The sequence below is a fragment of the Barbus barbus genome (assembly GCF_936440315.1).
Source record: "Barbus barbus genome assembly, chromosome: 41".
NCBI lineage: Eukaryota > Metazoa > Chordata > Actinopteri > Cypriniformes > Cyprinidae > Barbus > Barbus barbus.
In genome coordinates, this window is record NC_136719.1 from 27,335,269 (window position 1) to 27,361,400 (window position 26,132).

A 26,132-nucleotide genomic window follows, 5' to 3' on the forward strand; every position below is an offset into this window, starting at 1 on the left:
GATTTTCAAAAAAACACCATTTAGTATGTTTTTTAAGCCTTTTGAATTACGGGGACATAGGCAGTGTCCTCATAAACCACCTTCATATTGTAATACCTCTGTCATACCCATGTCATTATACACATTTGTGTCCTCATAAACCACATAAACATGCACACACACACACTCACTCAGGTTTGGCTTTGCCGGTCTATTGTTCATATTTCCTGTTTTCTAACCTCATATCTGAGAGTATGGGTGTGTGTGTGTGTGTGTGTATTTATTATTATTATTGTGTGTGTCCTGTACACTCTCTCTCTTAGTCCTAGTGCAAAAACAGGAAGCAGCTCTGACTTACTGCTCACACACACACACACATTGTGTTTGATATGAGATCATCAGTGACTGTTCTGATTTAATGGAGTGATGCAGCATGTGTGTGTGTGTGTGTGTGTGTGTGTGTGAGTGTGTGTGTGCGAAAGGAAATGATCATTGTTCCTGCACAGACAGAATGAGGAGGGAAACACAGATCCTGAGAAAATCTAGAGGAGTTTGAGTGTGAATCTCACATGATCCTGACGGACAGACGCATGACGATGATGATGATGATGATGATCTGCACACAGAGACAGACAGACGGCCGGTGAGTAACACACACACACACACACACACACAGTCTTTAATGAGACGCTCGGTTAATTACACAGCAGTCCGTTAGTGAAGGAGACAATGAGAAAGAGATTAGAGGAAAAGAGGTCAACAGATTTTAATCTTCATATTGATGAGAGAAAAATTATCTGTTAGATCACATCTGCTGAACAACAGACAAACAACACACACACACACACACACACACTCACACAAGTCAAGTCAATATTATTTGTATAGAGCTTTTAACAATACAAATTGTGTCAAAGCAGCTTTACATCGGCTTGATATAGAGCTGGGTGGCTTTATATCAGCTTTACAGTATTTAGACGGGAAATAGTTTGTTGAAATAGTGTCATTCTCCTCTGGCCAGACAAAATCAGCAGTTTAAATCTAGACTAAAGCAGAATCAGATTGTGCAAAGGACTCATCTGGTTCCTGTGGTCTTGTCCCGATGGCCGTCTTGGAGACAGGGTCTTCACTGGGGATCAGTCTCTGGGGTCATCTAGGTGTCCTGCTGTAGAGGTCATCTCTAGGTGCTGATCCACCATCTGATCTGGATACAGTCTGGATCTGGGTGGCTATGGTGACCTCGGAATAAGAAAGAAACAGACTAATATTAGCGTAGATGCCATTCTTCTAACAATGTAACAAGTACATCAGGTGTTTTGGGAAGTGTTCCCGGTTCCGGTTGACCTAATTAATGCAGCCTAACGATCCTTTAACGGATTTGAATTATAGAAATGTGATAGTGTATTATGTGTAAACCAGGTTAAAGAGATGGGTCTTTAATCTAGATTTAAACTGACAGAGTGTGTCTGCTTCCCGAACAGTGTTAGGTAGATTGTTCCAGAGTTTGGGTGCTAAATAGGAAAACGATCTGCCGCCTGCAGTTGATTTTGATATTCTAGGTATTATCAAATGGCCAGAGTTTTGAGATCGCAGCAGACGTGGAGGACTATAATGTGATAAGAGCTCGCTCAAATACTGAGGTGCCAAACCATTCAGGGCTTTATAGGTAATTAGCAAGATCTTAAAATGTATCCGATGTTTAATAGGGAGCCAGTGCAGTGTTGACAGAACCGGACTAATGTGGTCATACTTCCTGGTTCTAGTAAGAACTCTAGCTGCTGCATTTTGAACCAGCTGGAGTTTGTTTATTAAACGTGCAGAGCAACCACCCAATAAAGCATTACAATAATCTAGCCTCGAGGTCATGAATGCATGAATTAATGTTTCTGCATTTGACACTGAGAGCATAGGTCGTAATTTAGATATGTTTTTAAGCTGGAAAAATGCAGTTTTACATTCCATTAGTTTTGCAAATTGGTAAATTTCATCAGGTCGCAAAGAAATATAGAGCTGGGTCTCATCAGCATAACAGTGAAAGCTAACACCATGTTTCCTAATGATATCTCCCAAGGGTAACATGTAAAGCGTGAAAAGTAACGGCCCTAGTACTGAGCCTTGAGGTACTCCATACTGCACTTGTGATTGGTATGATACCTCTTCATTTACTGCCACAAAATTGATGACGGTCAGATAAGTACGATTTGAACCATGCCAGTGCACTTCCTCTAATGCCAACATAATTTTCTCGTCTATTTAAAAGAATGTTGTGGTCAATAGTGCCAAACGCAGCGCTAAGATCCAGTAGCACTAATAGAGAGATACAGCCACGATCAGATGATAAAAGCAGGTTGTTTGTAACTCTAATAAGAGCAGTCTCAGTACTATGATATGGTCTAAAACCTGACTGGAAATCCTCACATATATAATTTTCTCTAAGAAGGAACATAGTTGTGATGATACTACCTTTTCTAATATCTTTGACAGAAAAGGGAGATTCGAGATTGGTCTGTAATTAATTAATTCTTTGGGGTCAAGTTGTATTTTTTTTAATGAAAGGCTTAATAACAGCCAGTTTGAATGTTTTTGGGACATATCCTAATAACAATGATGAGTTAATAATATTCAGAAGAGGATCTATTACTTCAGGAAGCACCTCTTTTAGGAGCTTAGATGGAACAGGGTCTAAAATACAGGTTGTTGGTTTTGATGATTTAACAAGTTTATACAATTCTTCATTTCCAATAGAAGAGAACACACACATACACACACACACGCACACACAGAGAGACACACACACTCGTTTGATCAGCTCGGTAAACATTATTAGCAGGACTGTATAACTCTGCCACAGCACTATTATTTCAGTGTGAGGATATTTTAAGTATCGTTAATTTAAGTATGTGTAATTGTTTAAGTTTGTATGTTATATATTTTTCAATTTTTATCACACAAGAATGTGCACTAACATTTTATTTTAAAGTGTCCTTGTCACATTAATTATTTTAATAACAATGATTTATGCATAAGTACATGCAAGTAACCCAAACCCAAACCAAGTGCATGTAGTTAATTAATATTACTCAGTACTTAAATGTATAATTACACTGTAACAAGGACACCTTAAAATAAAGTGTAACTGAATGTCCACTCAAAGAACAATATGTAGTGTGTGTATAGTTTTATTATTAGTTTTAATATATTTTTAATTATAATTTTAATATTCATTTGAATAATGAAATTACAGAGATAATGAAAAACATATTTATTCCTAATCAAAGAAGAATTTGTATAATCATTTTAGAAATAACATATTCATATGAGATTAATTTAAATGTTTAAATCATTAGGATATTAAGATCATGTTCCATGAAGATATTTAGTAAATTTCCTACCGTAAATATATCAAAACTTCATTATTGATTAGTAATATGCATTGCTAAGAACTTCATTTGAACAACTTTAAAGGAGATTTTCTCAATATTTAGATTTTTTTGCTCCCTCAGATTCCAGATTTTCAAATAGTTGTATCTCAGACAAATATTGTCCTATCATAACAAACCATACATCAATGGAAAGATTATTTATTCAGATTCAGATGATGTATACATATCAATTTCATCAGTTTGATTCTTATGACATCACTCCGCCGGATGCATTGTTCTCCGGTAACGAGAGAGAGAGAGAGAGAGAGAGAAATAGAGAGAGAGAGAGAGAGAGAGAGAGAGAGAAATAGAGAGATAGAGAGAGAGAGAAATAGAGAGATAGAGAGGGAGAGAGAGAGAGAGAGAGAGAGAGAGAGAGAGAGATAGAGTCACAGGGAAGCGTACTGGTCTGTGGAGACCTAAATGCCAGAACAGGTGAAGAACTGGACTCACTTAACTCTCAGGGGGACAAACACCTGCCTGGAGGTGACGTCCTCCCCCCACCTATACACACACGAAGACACAATTATGATAAAACAACAAACAAAAGCGGAACACATCTTCATCTGTGTCGCACACTAGGTACATAGTCAATGGCAGACTAAGAGGAGATTCCTACGGTAGATACACCTACAGCTCTCCTTTTGGTAGCAGTACAGTCCACTATTTTCTTACAGACTATTTTCTTAACCCAAATTCCCTCAGAGCGTTCACAGTCAGCCAACTAAACCCACTAAACCCATAGTAACCCTCTACTTAACCAGAGCAACATCTAAACAAACCCAGCTCCACTCACTGAGAAACACGTATAGATGGAAACAAAACAGTAAAGATACATATCTAAGTACAACTGGTCAAACAAAAATTCAAATCCTATTAGATCAATTCCTCTCCACTCCTTTCCTGCACAACAGTGAAGGTACAAACCTAGCAGTAGACAAGCTGAACAGAATATTTGAGGTCTCAGCAACATTATCACATTTATAAACCACAAAAAGAAAAGCAAAAAGACCACATGCCACTGAGAAATGGTTTGACAATGACTGCAAAAGACTTAGGAAAGAAGTAAGAATCCTATCAAACCAGAAACACAGAGATGATGACAATGAGAACATCCGTCATCTCTATCATGAAAAACTTAAACAATATAGGAATACTGTAAGAAAGAAATAAGAGCAAAACACAAAAAGTCAATCCTTAGAATCCTTAGAATCCAACCACTTCTGGAAACATTGGAATACACTAAACACATCTTACCATCAAGAACTAGCCATCCAGAATGGAGATGTGTGGATAAACCACTTCTCCAACCTTTTTAGTAATATAGAAAACAACCAGGAACAACATGCAATGTGTGAAAAACTAAGGGTTTTAGAGTCGACCATCAAAGACTACCAGAAGCCTTTAGACTCCCCAATTACACGAGCTGAACTATTAGACAAAATACAAACCCTGAAAACCCAAAAAGCCTGTGGTGTCGATGGCATCCTAAATGAAATGATCAAATACACGGAGCACAAATTCAGATTAGCCATCCTCAAGCTCTTCAATATCATCCTTAGTTCAGGTTTATTCCCCAACATTTGGAACAAAGGCCTAATCACCCCAATCCATAAAAACAGAGACAGATTTGACCCCAATAACTACCGTGGCATATGTGTAAACAGCAACCTAGGTCAACTCTTCTGCAACATCCTAAACAGCAGACTAGCCCCTATTCTTAGAGACAGAAATGTCCTGAGCAAGTGTTGCACATCAGACCATATATACACTCTCCATACCTTAATCCATAAGCAAATCAACCAAAACAAAAGCACAATCTTCTCATGCTTTATTGACTTCAAAAAGCTTTTGACTCCATTTGGCATGAAGGTCTTTTTCTTCAATTAATCCAGTGCGGCATCGGAGGAAAAACATATGACATCATCAAATCAATGTACAAAAACAACAAATTTGCTGTTAAGATTGGTAAAAAACACACATAATTCCTCCCTCAGTGTCGTGGAGTGAGACAGGGCTGCAGCTTAAGTCCTACACTGTTCAATATATACAGTCAGGTCCATAAATATTGGGACATCGACACAATTCTAACATTTTTGGCTCTATACACCACCACAATGGATTTCAAATGAAACGAACAAGATGTGCTTTAACTGCAGACTGACAGCTTTAATTTGAGGGTATTTACATCCAAATCAGGTGAACGGTGTAGGAATTACAACAGTTTGCATATGTGCCTCCCACTTGTTAAGGGACCAAAAGTAATGGGACAGAATAATAATCATAAATCAAACTTTCACTTTAATACTTGGTTGCAAATCCTTTGCAGTCAATTACAGCCTGAAGTCTGGAACGCATAGACATCACCAGACGCTGGGTTTCATCCCTGGGGATGCTCTGCCAGGCCTCTACTGCAACCGTCTTCAGTTCCTGCTTGTTCTTGGTGCATTTTCCCTTCAGTTTTGTCTTCAGCAAGTGAAATGCATGCTCAATCGGATTCAGGTCAGGTGACTGACTTGGCCATTGCATAACAGTCCACTTCTTTCCCTTCAAAAACTCTTTGGTTGCTTTTGCAGTATGCTTTGGGTCATTGTCCATCTGCACTGTGAAGCGCCGTCCAGTGAGTTCTGAAGCATTTGGCTGAATATGAGCAGATAATATTGCCCGAAACACTTCAGAATTCATCCTGCTGCTTTTGTCAGCAGTCACATCATCAATAAATACAAGAGAACCAGTTCCACTGGCAGCCATACATGCCCACGCCATGACACTACCACCACCATGCTTCACTGATGAGGTGGTATGCTTAGGATCATGAGCAGTTCCTTTCCTAGCGATATTCACTTCAGGAGGAATATTTTTGTAGGTTTTTTTATACGTCAGTGTCAATGAGGATTGTCATTTTGGTCTTGTTTTACTGTTTATGCACAGATTTTGATCAATATTTTAATATTGGGGACATTTTGATCAATATTTGTATATAGTTCGCAGAGGAACTCTCAAAAACAAACAAAGAGAGTTATTTTCAGTTATTTGTTTACATTCTAAAACCAGCGATGGCCACTGCAGCATGCAAGCCCCGCCCCTTCATGTATCCTCAGAGGAGCTCTGAACATTCTAACAGCTCCACAGGCAGAAACAGATAAAGGACCATCCTGAAACACTGTTTGCTGACTATGACCAACCTGCTCTTCTACACTGAAAACAGCTCCTTATGGCATACTGCTTTCTGCCAACACTTCACCGTCACCACAAAAAGAGGCATCTGCAAAGGCAGACAGATCCTGGTATTTGAAGATGCTGAAGGAAATGAGGAATCAAGAATTTATCTCTGAACTTATACCACAACGGCACTGTCATGATCCAAGGCTTGGAGCCTGCCCTCCAAGCATTTACAGCTGACTTTATACAAATTAAACAGCAGACACATCTTAATACAAGTCTCATACGAGATCATACAGATATAAATATAACCTCTTCTCCCGTAAAAGACATCCAAAAGAAGAAAACAACTACAACAGCTTTAATTCAGTCTCCCTTGTCAAAAATGAAAGAGACATTTTCACTCCTGGAAATAGATGTGGTGGAACTAAAATAATTAATAATGTCCCAGCTAGGGGTGGTGATGGCGCAGTGGATAAGACACATGCCTTTGGTGTGAGAGACCCGGGTTTGAATCCACTGTGAGACACCAATGTGTCCCTGAGCAAGACACTTAACCCCTAGTTGCTCCAGAGGCGTGCGACCTCTGACATATATAGCAATTGTAAGTCGCTTTGGATAAAAGCGTCAGCTAAATGAATAAATGTAAATGTAAATGTAAGCTAAAAGACAACAGCCACTTGGAGCAGCTTACAAAGGACATGATGACTTTAAAACAAGAGACTGAATACCTGCTGAGAAACAAAGAACAGATGTCAAAGGAACTTCACCAAGCCAGAGAAGAGCTGAAGGAATTAAAATCAACTTTCAGGAGACAAGTAGCTGAAATTAAAACAGAAATGCATGAAGAACTGTCTGTGTTGAAATCAGAACTTCGAAAGAAAGATGAACTTATAAATAACATGAAGGAACAACTTCTTCATGTTTCAACTTCCAAAGGATTCTACTTTACTTCTCGCATTTTTCTTCCCTCTGCTCCCCTTACCCTCCCTGATTTGCTCTCTCGTCTCGTCTCGTCTCGTCTTGTCTATTGTCTAATACTTGAGAGACTCGCTCTGCACTGCTCTCCAAACTGAAAAATCATGGATTTGATCAACTGGTCTCTCAACGCAATTGACACCATCTTCTCGACGAGAAGCTTGGGTTCGGGGGAACCTGGCTGTCCTGCCGGAACGTTCGCAGCTGGCTACACGATGGACGCATGGGAAAGGTGGCGGGTCGTGTGTCTGGCGGCTCTTTCCGTGGAGGACTTTGAAGACATCTACCTATTCGGAACCACGATAACAGGATTTCTGCTGATTGGATTAGGCTTTGCCCTGGGTTATCGAAGAATTCGGGAAACGGGAACAGCTGTCAAAAGCCTCACAAGGCTGCCTGTCATGATTGAAGCAGTGGGCAGAGTGGTCAGCACTGAGACTGAGACTATTAACCGCAATATGGATAATATTACAGAGAAGCTCACTGCTTTGCAAAGAAAAATTGATGGATTTGGAGACCAGAATGGACAAAGAGAGTAGCCGTGAAAATCGGAATGCGGCTACTCGCCCCAAGACCAAACAATCGCAATCTTATCTTCTTTCGGCTTCCTTCATCCAACATTGACCTCGGACAAGGCTGTTGTTGGAAAACAACCCCGGGAAGAGCACTGCAGTGTAACGCCCCCCCTTCCACAGACACCTGCTGATTGTTGACTCTGTCTGGGTCCTCATCAAGGCTGTCTCCATGGCAACATGCTGTGTCGCTATCACAATCTGCGGACTGAGACAACTTGTTTTGAATGCCAGCGGGGGAGGCTCTCCAGGCCTACAAAATGCATACACACATATATACAGATATGCACTCACCTCCCCACCCAAGATCCATCGCCTTCGCCGCTTTGTACCGCCAGTCTGACAAGCGGGTCTGTGACCGGCGCCGAGAATGGCTGCAGGACCGGATGGCTGCTTGCCGGAGCTGGATTATCTCCCCTGTTGCAAGTTGTGTGTCTATGCTGTACTGATTATGTGCTTTTGTTGCTGGGGTGTTTTTCCTGCTGTCACACTGTCTTCCTGTCCTGTCTACCCTGTTGTCATATTGTATGTATGTTATGTATGGACAGGTTGATGGCTAATTTCGCTGGTACTTGTGACTAGTGACAATAAAGGGCTACTACTACTACTAAACACTTGACCTGTCTCCCCACTGACAATCACCAATCACCCGCAGTGGACCATCCTCACGCTTCATCAGATCCACAGACCAACATCCACAGCACTGCTCCAGATAACCTCACTCAAACAGAAGCTCTTATTCTCATCCACTCCAATGGAAAATACTTAAATGAGAAACTCTTGTTTCCAAAAATGACAGCACAGAAAATGTGGTGCCCAAATACAAGCAGGGCTCTTCAGATTTTATCTGATAAAAATCTGAAAGAACCTTACAAGCACATCATAATCCACACAGGGACAAATGACTTATGAGCAGCAAAGGGTAACGTGGCTCCTATGCTCAGAGAGATGGTCATCAGAGCCTCAGAACACTTCCCAGAAGCTAAAATAACTCTGTCCACGTTACTGCCACGGAGTGATGTGCCTTTTCACATGATCCATGGAAACAATGTAGAACTTTCCAAGAAACATCCATCCTCCTCCAAGAACCAGACAGGACTCGACCCCTGGAGCGCCATCACAGAGCTACGCCGCAGCAGTCCAACAGCCACAGAACCCTGCAGCCGCCGAACTCAATCAGATAAGACACCTGCTCAACATCATCTGCTCCAAACTAGTCAAATAATGTACAAGAGTAATACACACAAACACACACTTAAAATGACTCTGTCAATATCAATGTGGAATATTCAAGGCTTGAATTCAACAGCCTTTGGACTAAAGAGTTCAAACACAGAATTCCAGAAGAGCATCAAAGAGATGGATATTATAATTGTACAGGAGACATGGAGCAGGGCAGACACTATCACCCACTGCCCACCCAACTACAGAGAAATCATCCTACCATCACAAAAACTCAACACAGTCCGTCAGGGAATAGACTCAGGAGGACAAATAATCTGGTACAAATCAAATTTCCACAACCACATCAACACAGTAAAGCAAGGCAAATACTACACCTGGCTTAAAATCCACAAGGAACTGCTCCCATCCAGAAAAGATATATTCATATGTGCCATATACATCCCGCCATCAGAGTCCCCCTACTACAGCGAAGACATGTTCTCCACATTAGAGGAAAAGACAAGCCACTTCCAGGCCCAGGGAAACGTGCTCATCTGCGGGGACCTGAACGCAAGAACAGGACTACAGCCGGACTTCACCGACGCACAAGGGAGCAAATATATCAACAACAAACTGACTGTTATTAATAACACATTCTCTCATATTGTCACAGAATGGCCCGTCTTCCCCGTCACTCATCACTGTCACCTGTTTATCTTCAATCATCACCCGCACCTGCACCTCATCAATCTCCAATCACCACACTCATAAAAGCACTTCCCTCAGCTCACTTCATTGTCCGATCTTAAAGTAACATGCTGCAAGCTGTTGTGACTACAAGGACTGACCTCTTACGAAGCTACTGGCTGAGTATACTACCTGAAATTCCCTACCTGTCTTACTTACCTTCTGCCCTGTTCCTCTTCATCCTCTTCGCTCTCAGGATCCAGCTGAACGTTGTTCAGTGAACGCCGTCTTCCCCAAGCTCTCTGATACTCCAGTTAACCACGGACCTGCAAAGAAAGAAGGGACTGTTAGAATCCTGACGATCTATCACCATACTCACGAAGAATCACCACTCACCTATTTCCACGTCGTCCACCTTTGCTGTGTGTTCACCCACTCTGTAAATAAACCTTTTCACTTGAACCACTTACCTTTGTGTCCTGCAGTTCCGTTACACATATCCACAGAAATAACCATGATCACATAGTAAATAAGAATGGAAAAGTCCTCCTGCAGCTCTGTCGAAGCCTGGGTCTGAATATCATCAATGGTAGGTTACGAGGAGACACTTTAGGGAGATTCACATTTGGCTCACCTCTTGGGAATAGCACAGTTGATTATATGATAACAGACATAGATCCTTCATCTCTCAGATCATTCACTGTTAGAGAACTAACCCCTCTGTCTGATCACAGTCAAATCACTGTGTATCTCAAAAAGACAGAAAATAACATGAACACAAAGCCCAGTAAGCTGTACAACATCAGAAAACCATACAGATGGGCTGAAAACAGCGCTGAAGAAGATAAGAAAGCACTTAGCAGCCAATAAATACAAGCGCTGGTAGAGACCTTTCTAAATAACACCTATGCTCACACTAATGAAGCTGGCAATCTTGCTGTCAGAGATTTAGATTACATATTGGAAAAATCAGCAATAAATGGAAAAAATCAAATACCCAAAAATGACAAAACTTGGTTTGATCAGGACTGCCAAACTATTCGCAAAAAACTGAGAACATTGTCAAATCAGAAACACAAAGATCCAAATAATGCAGAGATCCGGCCTCTTTACAGTGAAACACTAAAACAATACAAACATACACTCAGAACTAAAAAAGCACAATACACCCAAAAAAACTGACAATAATTGAGAAGTCAGTGAACACAAACCAGTTTTGGGAAAACTGGAACAATCTGAAAAAACTGATCATGAAGAATTGGCAATCCAAAACAGAGAAATATGGGAAAGTCATTTCCAAACATTGTTTAATAAAGTACAAACAAACACAAACTGTAAGCAAATTCAAACAATCAACCAATTGGAAAAACTAGAATTAACAATCAAAGATAACCAAAACCCATTAGATTTCCCAACAACTGATAAAGAACTTAAAGAAATAATCAAAAACCTCCAACACAAAAGCACCTGGACCTGATGGGATATTAAATGAAATGATAAAACACAAGCAGTAAACTGGCCTTTCTAAAACTATTCAGTGTGGTTCTGAGTGTAGGTTACTTCCCTGACATCTGGAATCAAGGCTTGATAACACCAATCTTTAAAAACGGAGATCAATGTGATCCTAACAACTACAGAGACATCTGTGTGAGCAGCAACCTGGGAAAGGTATTGTGTAGCATAATAAACGCTCGACTATTAGACTTCATCATCACACACAATGTACTGAGCAGAAGTCATCAGATCACATCTATACATTATTACAACCATATTACTCTGTTATATTAAACCATATTACTCTATTATATTAAACCATATTACTCTGTTATATTAAACCATATTACTCTATTATATTAAACCATATTACTCTGTTATATTAAACCATATTACTCTATTATATTAAACCATATTACTCTATTATATTAAACCATATTACTCTGTTATATTAAACCATATTACTCTATTATATTAAACCATATTACTCTGTTATATTAAACCATATTACTCTGTTATATTAAACCATATTACTCTGTTATATTAAACCATATTACTCTATTATATTAAACCATATTACTCTATTATATTAAACCATATTACTCTGTTATATTAAACCATATTACTCTATTATATTAAACCATATTACTCTATTATATTAAACCATATTACTCTATTATATTAAACCATATTACTCTGTTATATTAAACCATATTACTCTATTATATTAAACCATATTACTCTATTATATTAAACCATATTACTCTATTATATTAAACCATATTACTCTATTATATTAAACCATATTACTCTGTTATATTAAACCATATTACTCTATTATATTAAACCATATTACTCTATTATATTAAACCATATTACTCTGTTATATTAAACCATATTACTCTATTATATTAAACCATATTACTCTGTTATATTAAACCATATTACTCTATTATATTAAACCATATTACTCTATTATATTAAACCATATTACTCTATTATATTAAACCATATTACTCTATTATATTAAACCATATTACTCTATTATATTAAACCATATTACTCTGTTATATTAAACCATATTACTCTATTATATTAAACCATATTACTCTGTTATATTAAACCATATTACTCTGTTATATTAAACCATATTACTCTATTATATTAAACCATATTACTCTGTTATATTAAACCATATTACTCTATTATATTAAACCATATTACTCTATTATATTAAACCATATTACTCTATTATATTAAACCATATTACTCTGTTATATTAAACCATATTACTCTATTATATTAAACCATATTACTCTATTATATTAAACCATATTACTCTGTTATATTAAACCATATTACTCTATTATATTAAACCATATTACTCTATTATATTAAACCATATTACTCTATTATATTAAACCATATTACTCTGTTATATTAAACCATATTACTCTATTATATTAAACCATATTACTCTGTTATATTAAACCATATTACTCTATTATATTAAACCATATTACTCTATTATATTAAACCATATTACTCTATTATATTAAACCATATTACTCTGTTATATTAAACCATATTACTCTATTATATTAAACCATATTACTCTATTATATTAAACCATATTACTCTATTATATTAAACCATATTACTCTATTATATTAAACCATATTACTCTATTATATTAAACCATATTACTCTGTTATATTAAACCATATTACTCTATTATATTAAACCATATTACTCTATTATATTAAACCATATTACTCTATTATATTAAACCATATTACTCTATTATATTAAACCATATTACTCTGTTATATTAAACCATATTACTCTGTTATATTAAACCATATTACTCTATTATATTAAACCATATTACTCTATTATATTAAACCATATTACTCTATTATATTAAACCATATTACTCTATTATATTAAACCATATTACTCTGTTATATTAAACCATATTACTCTGTTATATTAAACCATATTACTCTATTATATTAAACCATATTACTCTATTATATTAAACCATATTACTCTATTATATTAAACCATATTACTCTATTATATTAAACCATATTACTCTATTATATTAAACCATATTACTCTATTATATTAAACCATATTACTCTGTTATATTAAACCATATTACTCTATTATATTAAACCATATTACTCTATTATATTAAACCATATTACTCTATTATATTAAACCATATTACTCTATTATATTAAACCATATTACTCTATTATATTAAACCATATTACTCTATTATATTAAACCATATTACTCTATTATATTAAACCATATTACTCTGTTATATTAAACCATATTACTCTATTATATTAAACCATATTACTCTATTATATTAAACCATATTACTCTATTATATTAAACCATATTACTCTATTATATTAAACCATATTACTCTGTTATATTAAACCATATTACTCTATTATATTAAACCATATTACTCTATTATATTAAACCATATTACTCTATTATATTAAACCATATTACTCTGTTATATTAAACCATATTACTCTATTATATTAAACCATATTACTCTATTATATTAAACCATATTACTCTGTTATATTAAACCATATTACTCTATTATATTAAACCATATTACTCTGTTATATTAAACCATATTACTCTATTATATTAAACCATATTACTCTGTTATATTAAACCATATTACTCTATTATATTAAACCATATTACTCTGTTATATTAAACCATATTACTCTATTATATTAAACCATATTACTCTATTATATTAAACCATATTACTCTGTTATATTAAACCATATTACTCTATTATATTAAACCATATTACTCTATTATATTAAACCATATTACTCTATTATATTAAACCATATTACTCTGTTATATTAAACCATATTACTCTATTATATTAAACCATATTACTCTATTATATTAAACCATATTACTCTGTTATATTAAACCATATTACTCTATTATATTAAACCATATTACTCTATTATATTAAACCATATTACTCTGTTATATTAAACCATATTACTCTGTTATATTAAACCATATTACTCTATTATATTAAACCATATTACTCTATTATATTAAACCATATTACTCTGTTATATTAAACCATATTACTCTATTATATTAAACCATATTACTCTGTTATATTAAACCATATTACTCTATTATATTAAACCATATTACTCTGTTATATTAAACCATATTACTCTATTATATTAAACCATATTACTCTGTTATATTAAACCATATTACTCTATTATATTAAACCATATTACTCTGTTATATTAAACCATATTACTCTATTATATTAAACCATATTACTCTATTATATTAAACCATATTACTCTATTATATTAAACCATATTACTCTGTTATATTAAACCATATTACTCTATTATATTAAACCATATTACTCTGTTATATTAAACCATATTACTCTGTTATATTAAACCATATTACTCTATTATATTAAACCATATTACTCTATTATATTAAACCATATTACTCTGTTATATTAAACCATATTACTCTATTATATTAAACCATATTACTCTATTATATTAAACCATATTACTCTATTATATTAAACCATATTACTCTGTTATATTAAACCATATTACTCTATTATATTAAACCATATTACTCTGTTATATTAAACCATATTACTCTATTATATTAAACCATATTACTCTATTATATTAAACCATATTACTCTATTATATTAAACCATATTACTCTATTATATTAAACCATATTACTCTGTTATATTAAACCATATTACTCTATTATATTAAACCATATTACTCTGTTATATTAAACCATATTACTCTATTATATTAAACCATATTACTCTGTTATATTAAACCATATTACTCTATTATATTAAACCATATTACTCTATTATATTAAACCATATTACTCTATTATATTAAACCATATTACTCTGTTATATTAAACCATATTACTCTATTATATTAAACCATATTACTCTATTATATTAAACCATATTACTCTATTATATTAAACCATATTACTCTGTTATATTAAACCATATTACTCTGTTATATTAAACCATATTACTCTATTATATTAAACCATATTACTCTGTTATATTAAACCATATTACTCTGTTATATTAAACCATATTACTCTGTTATATTAAACCATATTACTCTGTTATATTAAACCATATTACTCTGTTATATTAAACCATATTACTCTGTTATATTAAACCATATTACTCTGTTATATTAAACCATATTACTCTGTTATATTAAACCATATTACTCTGTTATATTAAACCATATTACTCTATTATATTAAACCATATTACTCTGTTATATTAAACCATATTACTCTGTTATATTAAACCATATTACTCTGTTATATTAAACCATATTACTCTGTTATATTAAACCATATTACTCTATTATATTAAACCATATTACTATTATATTACTTAGATGCACATTCTGTAAATCTGTCTAATCCCTTATCTTATTTTATTTTTATTTCTAGTTTATATACTTACATTAGCATTAGTAACTCATTTTGTACTACATGCTAAATACTTTTATACATTATTATTATTACAATTATTATTATTATTTTTCTTTCTGTTAACACATATATGCACTATTTGCAATTGCTTTGGCAAAACAAATGTATAGTTTTTGTCATGCCAATAAAACACACTTGAATTGAATTGAATTGAGAGAGAGAGAGAGAGAGAGAGAGAGAGAGAGAGAGAGAGAGAGAGAGAGGTGGGCACTGATGATGATGATGATGATGATGATGAAGGCGTCGTTGACCGGGATGCGGGTGTGACGGTGGGTTTGTGTCTCTCTGTCTGTCGGTGTTTGTCGTGATTGATTCGGAACAGAATCTTTCGTGTCTTTGATCGGTTTCTGGTTGTGTTTTGTTGTGATCTGAGTTTACACCGGCGCCGGTGAGACGCGTGAATGAAACAATAACAGTGCTGTATATTCCTGTCAGCGGTGATTTTACTGTAACACCGCATACTTCTGTCACGATCTGATATTATATTCTCGATTTATATTTACATATGGTCATGCAGCACGAGCTCTTCTCGGAGCCCGCTGTCACCGCATCGCTTCATGTTTCTGTGATGATGGACATGTACAGTATTTACAGTAACTCGTCTCAGATGCTCTTTTGTGCCGCTCACAGCTGCGCGTGCCCGTGTGCGCGCCCCCGCTCTGATCAGGACAAAAGAGCTGCAATAATATCACATCATACCAGATTATATTAGTCATATTCCATATAGTCAGCGAGTCTGTTTGTGTTCATTCAGGAATGTAAACCACGTTTAAAATCGTTTCCTTCGTTTAAACAGTGATATATATATATAATTACACATTTTTAAAAAGGTTTGTGTATGTGTTGTGTGTGTGTTTTGTTTTGTATCATATTTGATTCATTGGGCTTTTATGGCTCATATAGTCTGATCTAGTGAGTATAATATGTCTATATCTCCAGTAATATGTCTATATCTCCAGTAATATGTCTATATCTCCAGTAATATGTCTATATATCTCCAGTAATATGTCTATATCTCCAGTAATATGGGTATATATCTCCAGTAATATGTCTATATCTCCATAATATGTCTATATATCTCCAGTAATATGTCTATATATCTCCAGTAAATGTTAATTGATTAACATTTCAGCAACAGAGAAAGACAGCAGAGGTCGTAACCGTGCAATAGTTCTGAGACGAAAGAACGAGGTCTTAACAGTGTTCAGCATGAAAGCCTCAAACAACAAACTGGGATCAAAAATAACGCCCAGATTTTTAAATTTACTTTCTAGAGCAACACCGTCAACAGACAAAGCTAAAGATCCAGCATTATGTAGTTTATAGGGAGAGCCGAGAAGCATAAGTTCTGTTTTGGAGCTATTCAAACACAATACATTTTCAGACATCCACAACTTAATCTCAGAAAGACAGTGTGAGAGATGGGAAATATTCACATCTTGGCCCGGATTTGAGTGGATGTAAATCTGCATATCGTCAGCGTAAAAATGGTAGTTAAGTTCAAGAGCTCTTAACAATTGGCCAAGAGGAAAAATAAAGATGCTGAAAAGCAAGGGACCAAGTACTGAGCCCTGAGGGACACCAGAACTAACAGGACCGACCTCTGATCTGTGTCACGACAGGCTCAAGCCGTGACAAATTAGCGGAGGACAAATTCAAGTTGGTTGGGTTTCAACGAAAAAGGTTTATTAACATAAATAAAAGAAACACTTAAAACATCAAATCAACAGAAACAATGTTTCAGTCGGACCATGATATCAAAGCATCCGACCACACAAAATATAACTAATAAGGAAATCTAAATAAACAATCCAAAACAAGAACCCAGGAGCAGGCCCCCCACGCCAACACAACCCCAACATTTATCACAGGAAGAACAGGTGGAGATCATTCACTTGACGAGTCCTCTGGCCCCACCCACTGCCTGGCCATAGTAGGGAGTACCGGACACCTGTCACATCTGTGACCATCCATAAAAACAAAGTGACTACAGTCAGTTAAATAGGATCTGAACCAGTCCAGAGCAGTCTCCGTCACCCCAAAGACCGATTCATGTTGGCTGAGTACTGTATGGTCGACGGTATCAAAAGCAGCACTGAGGTCCAGAAGGATATGGATTGACACAAATCCAGAGTCAGATGCTAATAACAAGTCATTAGTAACTTTGACCAACGCTGTCTCAGTACTGTGCAGTTTCCAAAACCCAGACCGATATGGCTCAAAAACATGATGAAACGGTCCAGCCTGATCTCTCTTTGTGTGTGTGTGTGTGTGTGTGTGTGTGTGTGTGTGTGTATCTGTGTGTGTGTGTGTGTGTGTATCTGTGTGTGTGTGTGTGTGTGTGTGTGCAGGTGTTGAGTGTGTGTCGGGGACAGCATGGCTCCTCGGCCGTCCTCAGGAGAGTTATGGGGGCTTCACCTGATGCCTCCTCGGATCCTGGTGGACTGTTGTCTGCCGAACGGGATCCTGGTGAGTCTGGAGTGTCTGAGAGAAGCTCCGCTGACCAGCATCAAGCAGCAGCTCTTCAGCGAGGCCCGCAAATACCCGCTCTACCACCTGCTGCAGGTACACACACGTACACACTCACTCACTCACTCACTCACTCACTCACTCACTCACTCACTCACTCACTCATACACACACACACACACACACACACACACACACACACACACACACTCACTCTCAACACACACACACACACACACTCACTCACTCACTCACACACACACACACACACACACACACACACACACTCACTCTCAACACACACACACACACACACACTCACTCACTCACTCACACACACACACACACACACACAGAGAGAGAGATACACACACACCGTACTTCATCATACTACACCTGTTCTAGCTTCTGCACATTGCTTACCTCTTTATCTTAGGATTGATTTTATGATTCTTTTCTTAACATATGTGTTCCTGGAGAGTCATGAGTAGCACAGGTATATCTGTAGCAATAGCCAACAATACATTGTATGGATCAAAATTATACATTTCTCTTTTATGACAAAAATCATTAGGATATTAAGATCATGTTCCATCAAGATATTTAGTAAATTTCCTACCGTAAATATATCAAAACTTAATGTTTGATTAGTAATATGCATTGCTAAGAACTTCATTTGAACAACTTTAAATGTGATTTTCTCAATATTTAGATTTTTTTGCTCCCTCAGATTCCAGATTTTCTAATAGTTGTATCTCAGCCAAATATTGTCCTATCATAACAAACCATACATCAATGGAGAGATTATTTATTTATTTAAAGCTTTCAGATGATGCATAAACCTCAGTTTCACAAAATTGACTGGTTTTGTGCTTCAGGGTCACATATAAATCAAATTTTGCTAACTTGCTCTCGTGCCGCAGGAGGAGTCCTGCTACATCTTCGTGGGAGTGACGCAGGAGGCCGAGCGCGAGGAGTTCTACGACGAGACGCGGCGTCTGTGTGACCTGCGGCTCTTTCATCCCATCCTCAAAGTCATCGAGCCGCTGGGGAACAGAGAGGAGAAGATCCTCAACAGGGAGATCGGTCAGTGTGTGTCGTGATTAGCCAATCGTACAGGGTTTCAACAAGCAAAGACAATTTAATGAGTTAATCGAATGGAAGTCTATATCAGTGTTGGGGAGAGTTACTTTTAAAAGTAATGCATTACAATATTGCATTACTCCCTAAAAAAAGTTACTTGTTATGTTACTTTGTTACTTTTTATGGAAAATAATGCATTATGTTACTTTTGTTTTACTTTTTAAATCTGGACTGGGCTTGATGTTTGTTTTTAATATTTTTGGCAAATATAAAAGCCCTTTAACACCAAAAGTGAAATGAATACGCCTCAGGCTGAAATAAAGAAAGCTCAACACTTTTTGATCTTCAATTAATAAAACAAGACACAAATCCCCCCACTAATGTAATGTTTATCTAAAGTAATTTTTGCTTATTTGTTGATTTGTCAGTAGCAAAGACACTGGTTAATAAAATGGGATTAAATGCATAAAGCATATTTGTGTTATTTCAGGTTTGTATAATATTCCGAGTTTGCATTTTGTCTGTTTTTATTGATTGTGAGGAACACTGAATGTGTTTGTGTGCAGGTGAGATGAATAAATACAGCTGCATCTCAAAAAATTAGAATATCGAGAAAAACTTCAAAAAGTTAAACTTTCATATATTTTACATTCATAACATTAAAAATAAGACAAGTTTTTTGTTTTAATTTTGATGATTAGAGCTTACAGCTCATGAAAGTCAAAAATCAGTATCTCAAAATATTAGAATATTTACATTTGAGTTTCATTTAATGGCCATCTCTACAGTATAAATTCAGTCTCTCTCTTGTTCTCTGAAACACAATACTGGAGAAGACTGCTGACTCGGCAATGATCCAGAAGACCAAGTACTGAGTGCAGAAATCAACATACTTTAATGAACTTGAACCTTTCTGCTTTGCAAATCCTTTTTTTATTGATCTTAGGAAATATTCTAATATTGATACTAATATTGATAATAAGATACTGGATTTTGACTTTCATGAGCTGTAAGCTCTAATCAACAAAATTAAAAACGTGATTGACACAACATGAGGTCGTATTTATTTTTTAATGTGAGAAACTTTTGGACTCACTACGCAAAAAACTTAAATGTTTTGTATTAGGAACACCCCAGTATTGGAAAATACAACTTCCAACAGATCTCCATTACTTTTTAAATAATTTGACAAAAATGATTACTGTCTTGTTTTCCAGAGCAAATGTCTAAAGATAAAGACACATTTACTGGAGATGCAAAATGACTGAAGTTTTCAAGAAACCTTTCAAAATGAAGTGATTTTATTATTAAAATAAGAACAAATATCTTTTTAAATAATTGATTTGAATAGCTTTAATGTACTTGAATTGTGCATCAAACACTAGGAAAACACAAGTATCTGATTGGGACTCATTATCGGCAGATACTCAATATTCAGTGACTCAGATCAGATCATGGGCACAAAAAACTGGAAAACACGACAAATAGGGCAAATAGGAATGTGCTAGTTAAAAACTTCATATGAAAGCAAAGTGAAGGCGACCGCTTGAGTTTGTCGAGCTCATTATCACAAGCGGGACTTATAAAGTTTGTGATAGCAGCTAAGGCACAATGAGACCAGCTGTTGTTATTTTTATCACGTCTGTGTAATTCATAAACAATCATTTATTATGTACAGCACAATCAGATGACTAACTTTTAAACCGAGAGTGTTTTCTGTAAAGATAGCAGGCTTGTACTAATAGTGGAATGTTTATTTGTATGCTGGAGCCTGAGCTCTTGAAGCTCCGCCCTCTTCTGAAAAGGGGGCTGGGAGCAGCAGCTCATTTGCATTTAAAGGGACACACACAAAAACAGCATGTTTTGGCTCATACCCTAAAAGTGGCAATTTTAACAAGCTATAAAAATTATCTGTTAGCTAAAACTTCGCATACGAACACAGAGACTTATTTTACATCTTGTAAAAAGGGCCATAATATCTCACCTTTAAAGTTAAGAAACAATTAATCAGTGTGTCAGTAATAGAATCGAGGGGCTTGTCAAATAAAGCACTTGATTTTAATCAGAGACAGCTAGCTTTGTGTAAATGCTGGTGTGTGTGCCTGTGTGTGTGTGTCTGTGTGTGTGTGTGTGTCTTTCTGTGTGTGTATCTCTGTGTGTGTATCTCTCTGTGTGTGTGTGTGTCTTTCTGTGTGTGTATCTCTGTGTGTGTATCTCTCTCTGTGTATGTGTGTGTGTGTCTCTGTGTGTGTATCTGTGTGTGCGTGTGTGTGTGTCTGTGTGTATGTGTCTCTGTGTGTGTGTGTGTGTGTGTGTTTGTGTTTGTGTGTGTCTGTTTGTCTCTGTGTGTGTGTCTCTATGTGTGTGTGTGTGTGTGTGTGTGTCTCTCTCTGTGTGTTTGTGTCTGTGTTTGTGTCTCTGTGTGTGTGTGTCTCTCTCTCTGTGTGTGTGTGTGTGTCTCTATGTGTGTGTGTGTCTCTATGTGTGTCTCTATATGTGTGTGTGTGTGTGTGTGCTCAGGTTTTGCCATAGGCATGCCGATCTGTGAGTTTGAGCTGGTGAAGGACCCGGAGGTGCAGGACTTCCGCAGGAACATTCTGAGTGTGTGCAGGGAGGCGGTGGAGGAGCGCGAGGGAGGAGGTGCACACACTCAGGCGCTCTACGTCTATCCTCCCAACGTGGAGTCCTCCACAGATCTGCCGCAGCACATCTACAGCAAACTCGACAAAGGTGCGTTTGACCGATTCATCGTGAAAAGATCGCCATCTCGATTCAAACACCCACGCGATCCCATTTCTAAACGACAGTGACTCGCTGGTGTCTATTAAACCTCTGACAAAGTCAAATCTGCGTTCTTACCATGGTTAGGTCAGAAACAGCTTCACAAGCAGTCTTTTCATCTACACAGTATTATTTCTGTTTTACAGTCATTCATATAATCACAGAAATACTGGGACATACAATCAAAAACATTGATTCATCCAGTAATGAAACAAAAGTATTTATGAGTGAGTCATTGACTTATTCATTCAAACCACTTTTTCATAATTTTAATATTAAATATATTGTATTTTAAATATATATTAAAATGTTCAATAATTTCTGTCTTGTTTTCTGAATATTTTATCAAAATTTTGTTAGTTTTCGTTTAAAACAAACAAAAATATCTGCCAATGAGGTAAGAGAAATAATCTTGTTTAGCCTCTGAATTAAGATTATTTTTCTTGCCCCTTTGGCAGATATAGTTGCTTGTTTTAAGCGAAAACTAACAAAATTTTGATAAAATATTCAGAAAACAAGACATTTTACTTGTCCAGTAAATGCATCCTGATTCAAGAATGTTTAGATATTTATACTAGAAAACAAGACAGAAATACTAAGGAAGAAAATATTTTTGCAGTGTTTAAATAGACTGCAGCACTAATATTTTGTCACACATTTGTTTAGTTCAGAATTGTGGGAGAGTCGTGATCTTGTGATTCTCAGTTTATCCAGATTGGTGCAGGTCTGCGTCTGCGTCACCCGTCTGCATCCATCTGTCTCTCTGCAGGCCGTCTGATCGTCACCATCTGGGTGATCGTGTCCCCGTCCAACTCCAAGCAGAAGTACACGCTGAAGATCGCGCACGACTCTCTGCCGGAGCAGCTGATCGCAGAGGCCATCCGCAAGAAGACGCGCAGCATGCATCTGTCTGCGCAGCAGCTGCGGCTCTGTGTGCAGGAGTACCAGGGCCAGTACATGCTCAAAGTGTGCGGCTGTGACGAGTATCTGCTGGAGAAATACCCCCTCAGCCAGTACAAGGTGCCAGTCTGGGCCATGTTCACACTTGCCGTCTTTTTGTTGACAAGACCACTTTTTTAGTCCAATATTTAGTTGCTATAGCAACAGCTGCAACAGTAACGTTAGCAGAAATGTCGGGAAAGTTGACTCTTGTGTTGGCTTTTGAGGTTAACGGCAGGAGAATGCAGTAGATTTTAGACTAGATAGAGTTTTGTGCTCTTTTCATTCGACTCCTTGTGCTCTGAAACTAGTACGATCGGTCTCCTGGCTATCTTCTTGTTCTTGTTTTTGTTACTCGCCACTCGTTTGTCATTGGTCAGCTGTCAAAAAGGCACTTGGCGAAGGGCATTTTTTTCAGAAAAGTTTTTTTTCAACTTGAAAAGGCACTCTGAGCTGCAAAAAAAGATGCCGGTGGTGGCGTTTAAAAAGCGCTCGGGACTTTTTTGAAAACACGGGTTACTCCATAGGATTATAATGTAAAACAGACACTGACAGCTTCAAAAAAAGACACCAAGTGTGAACATAGCCTTCTTCTGCTCAAAATTTATATTCACAGTCATTTGAGGAGTACATTTTCACATGAGAACAAAGCAAGAGAACATCTCCATGGAGAAAATCCTAAATGTTTCTGGAGTTTTCAGGTCGTCAGTGCTTTTATCTCAGTGTACAGAAAACACATGCGAATGGTTGCTAGCTTGGGAGGATCGAGTTAAATACTGGGCAGAAAATGCATCAATTTAAATGGAAAGCTCGAATTTATGGAAGCCCGTTTCTGCCACTGAATAAAAAATAAAACAAGGTCATTGCAACTTTTTATCTCACATTTCTGACTTTTGTCATGGAATTGTGAGTTTACATCTCGCAATTCTGACATATTTTCTCACAATTTAAAGTTTATATCTCGCAATTCTGAGAAAAAAAGTCTTGTGAGAATTGTGAGATAAAAAAAAAAATCACAATTACCTATTTTGATTGTTTTATTCAGTGGCAGAAAATGGGCTTCCACACTAATTGGGGAATTAAAGTCTTAATATCTGACAATCAAACACATGCATGAGGAGGCTTGTTACCAATGCAAGATAATCAAATGTCCAAAAAATAAAACTCACATTATTGGAGACAATTGTGCTTAAACAACTGAGAGAAGCAATAATTGTGATCACATTTAAAATACAATTTATTGTGCAGCCGTAGTCGTTCTCAGTGTTATTCTAATGTGACCTGCCATGTGTATTCCATTTTCTGCCTTCTCTGACCCTTAAAGTGATAGTTCACCCAAAAATGAAAATTCTGTCGTGATTTACTCTCCCTCATGTCGTTGCAAACCTGTATGAGTTTCTTTCTTCTGCTAAACACAATAGAAGATATTATTAAGAATGTTGGTAACCAAACAGTTGACGGTAGCCATTGACTTCCATAGTAAAACACTAAAAGTGACACTTGAAGCCCACTTAGTGGAACCCTTCACTCATAAACCTAACCTTTAGATCAAGTCTGCAGAACTACAAGCACATTATATGCTTTAAACGCTGTTTGATATTGTAAAACAAACTTTTTGCAAAACTCTAAACAGTTCTCTACATTACACACATCATTCGCAACTATAACAGCACTTGTGTTTAATTTGGGAAACACTGCTATTCTAAAGACACACTCATTTATTGAAGACCTACACACAGAGATCATGTGTGAAAACACTTAGACATCATGTGTTCACTTAGTAATCAAAACTCAGTTTTTTGAGAAAGAAATTTTTTTTTTTTTTTACCCCTCTTGCTTGTGTTTATATTTGCATATACACTGAATATGTGTAACGGGGCGAACGAGACGTGAGATGTGCGGATCCAAGTGCAAGCTTTTATTAAGAAACATAGTCAATAAACAGGCAGGGTCCAACAACAGCACACAGGTATGGTACGGGCAAGACACAGAGCAATCCTAGTGCTAGCGAGAGTCGACGATCGGCGAACAATATCCAACAGGGCAAAGCAGAGAGATAATCCAGGTATACGAGCAGTAGTCCAAGAGAGGTGCAAACAGAGTCCAAACGGCAAGGCAAAGGGGTAAATCCAGGAAACACGGGCAAGAGTCAAAACACTAGAAAAACACACAAGGCAAGACTATGACAACGAAGTGGGTTCCGTATCGCAGCTAAAACTAGGAGAGTTATAAATGCAGAACAATACTGGAACTAAACAGAAAAACACAGAATGGCTCAGTAAGGCAGATAACACTAGAGGAGTGATAAACGCAATACAATACTCGGCAGAGAGGAAGAGGAAGTCCATGGTTTATGTAGGGTGTGTGATCAGTGCAATCAGCTGTGTGTCGTCAGTGCAATGGATGATGGGAATTGTAGTCTGAGATGGCGTGCAACAGTTAGTGTGGTGCAAGAGTCCGTGTGGTGAGCGAGTGACCTCTGGTGGTGAGTTAACGGAAGTTCATAGACCAGATTCATGACAATATGCATACAACACAGATGCATATTCAGTTGTGTGAGTGTATATATATATACATATATATATATATATAAATGCCAATTCAGAAAGTTTATACAATATAGATTGTTTCACAGCAGCTGCACAATAGAATCAAATACACATTCTGCTGTAAAGCAGCTCTATCAAGTCAATAGCTCTATCAGCTCAAGTTACTTCAGTATTGATTCAGTTCAGTTGCATAGCTGTGTAAAATTCATCAGTCATACTGTATATACAGTGTATATATATATATATATATA

General features: G+C 36.4%; 1 protein-coding gene across 1 annotated transcript in view; it reads left to right on the forward strand.

Moving 5' to 3' along the window:
- The first annotated feature begins 519 nt into the window (after nucleotides 1-519).
- Nucleotides 520-26,132, forward strand: part of LOC306860312 (phosphatidylinositol 4,5-bisphosphate 3-kinase catalytic subunit alpha isoform) — a 48,680-nt gene continuing 23,067 nt past the window's right edge. Inside the window, exons 1-5 of the mRNA XM_079401947.1 lie at nucleotides 520-622; nucleotides 18,412-18,625; nucleotides 19,453-19,615; nucleotides 22,133-22,342; nucleotides 23,163-23,413. Coding sequence (XP_079258073.1) covers nucleotides 18,437-18,625; nucleotides 19,453-19,615; nucleotides 22,133-22,342; nucleotides 23,163-23,413 — 813 coding nt within the window. The 5' untranslated portion in view covers nucleotides 520-622; nucleotides 18,412-18,436. The remainder of the gene's footprint in view (nucleotides 623-18,411; nucleotides 18,626-19,452; nucleotides 19,616-22,132; nucleotides 22,343-23,162; nucleotides 23,414-26,132) is intronic.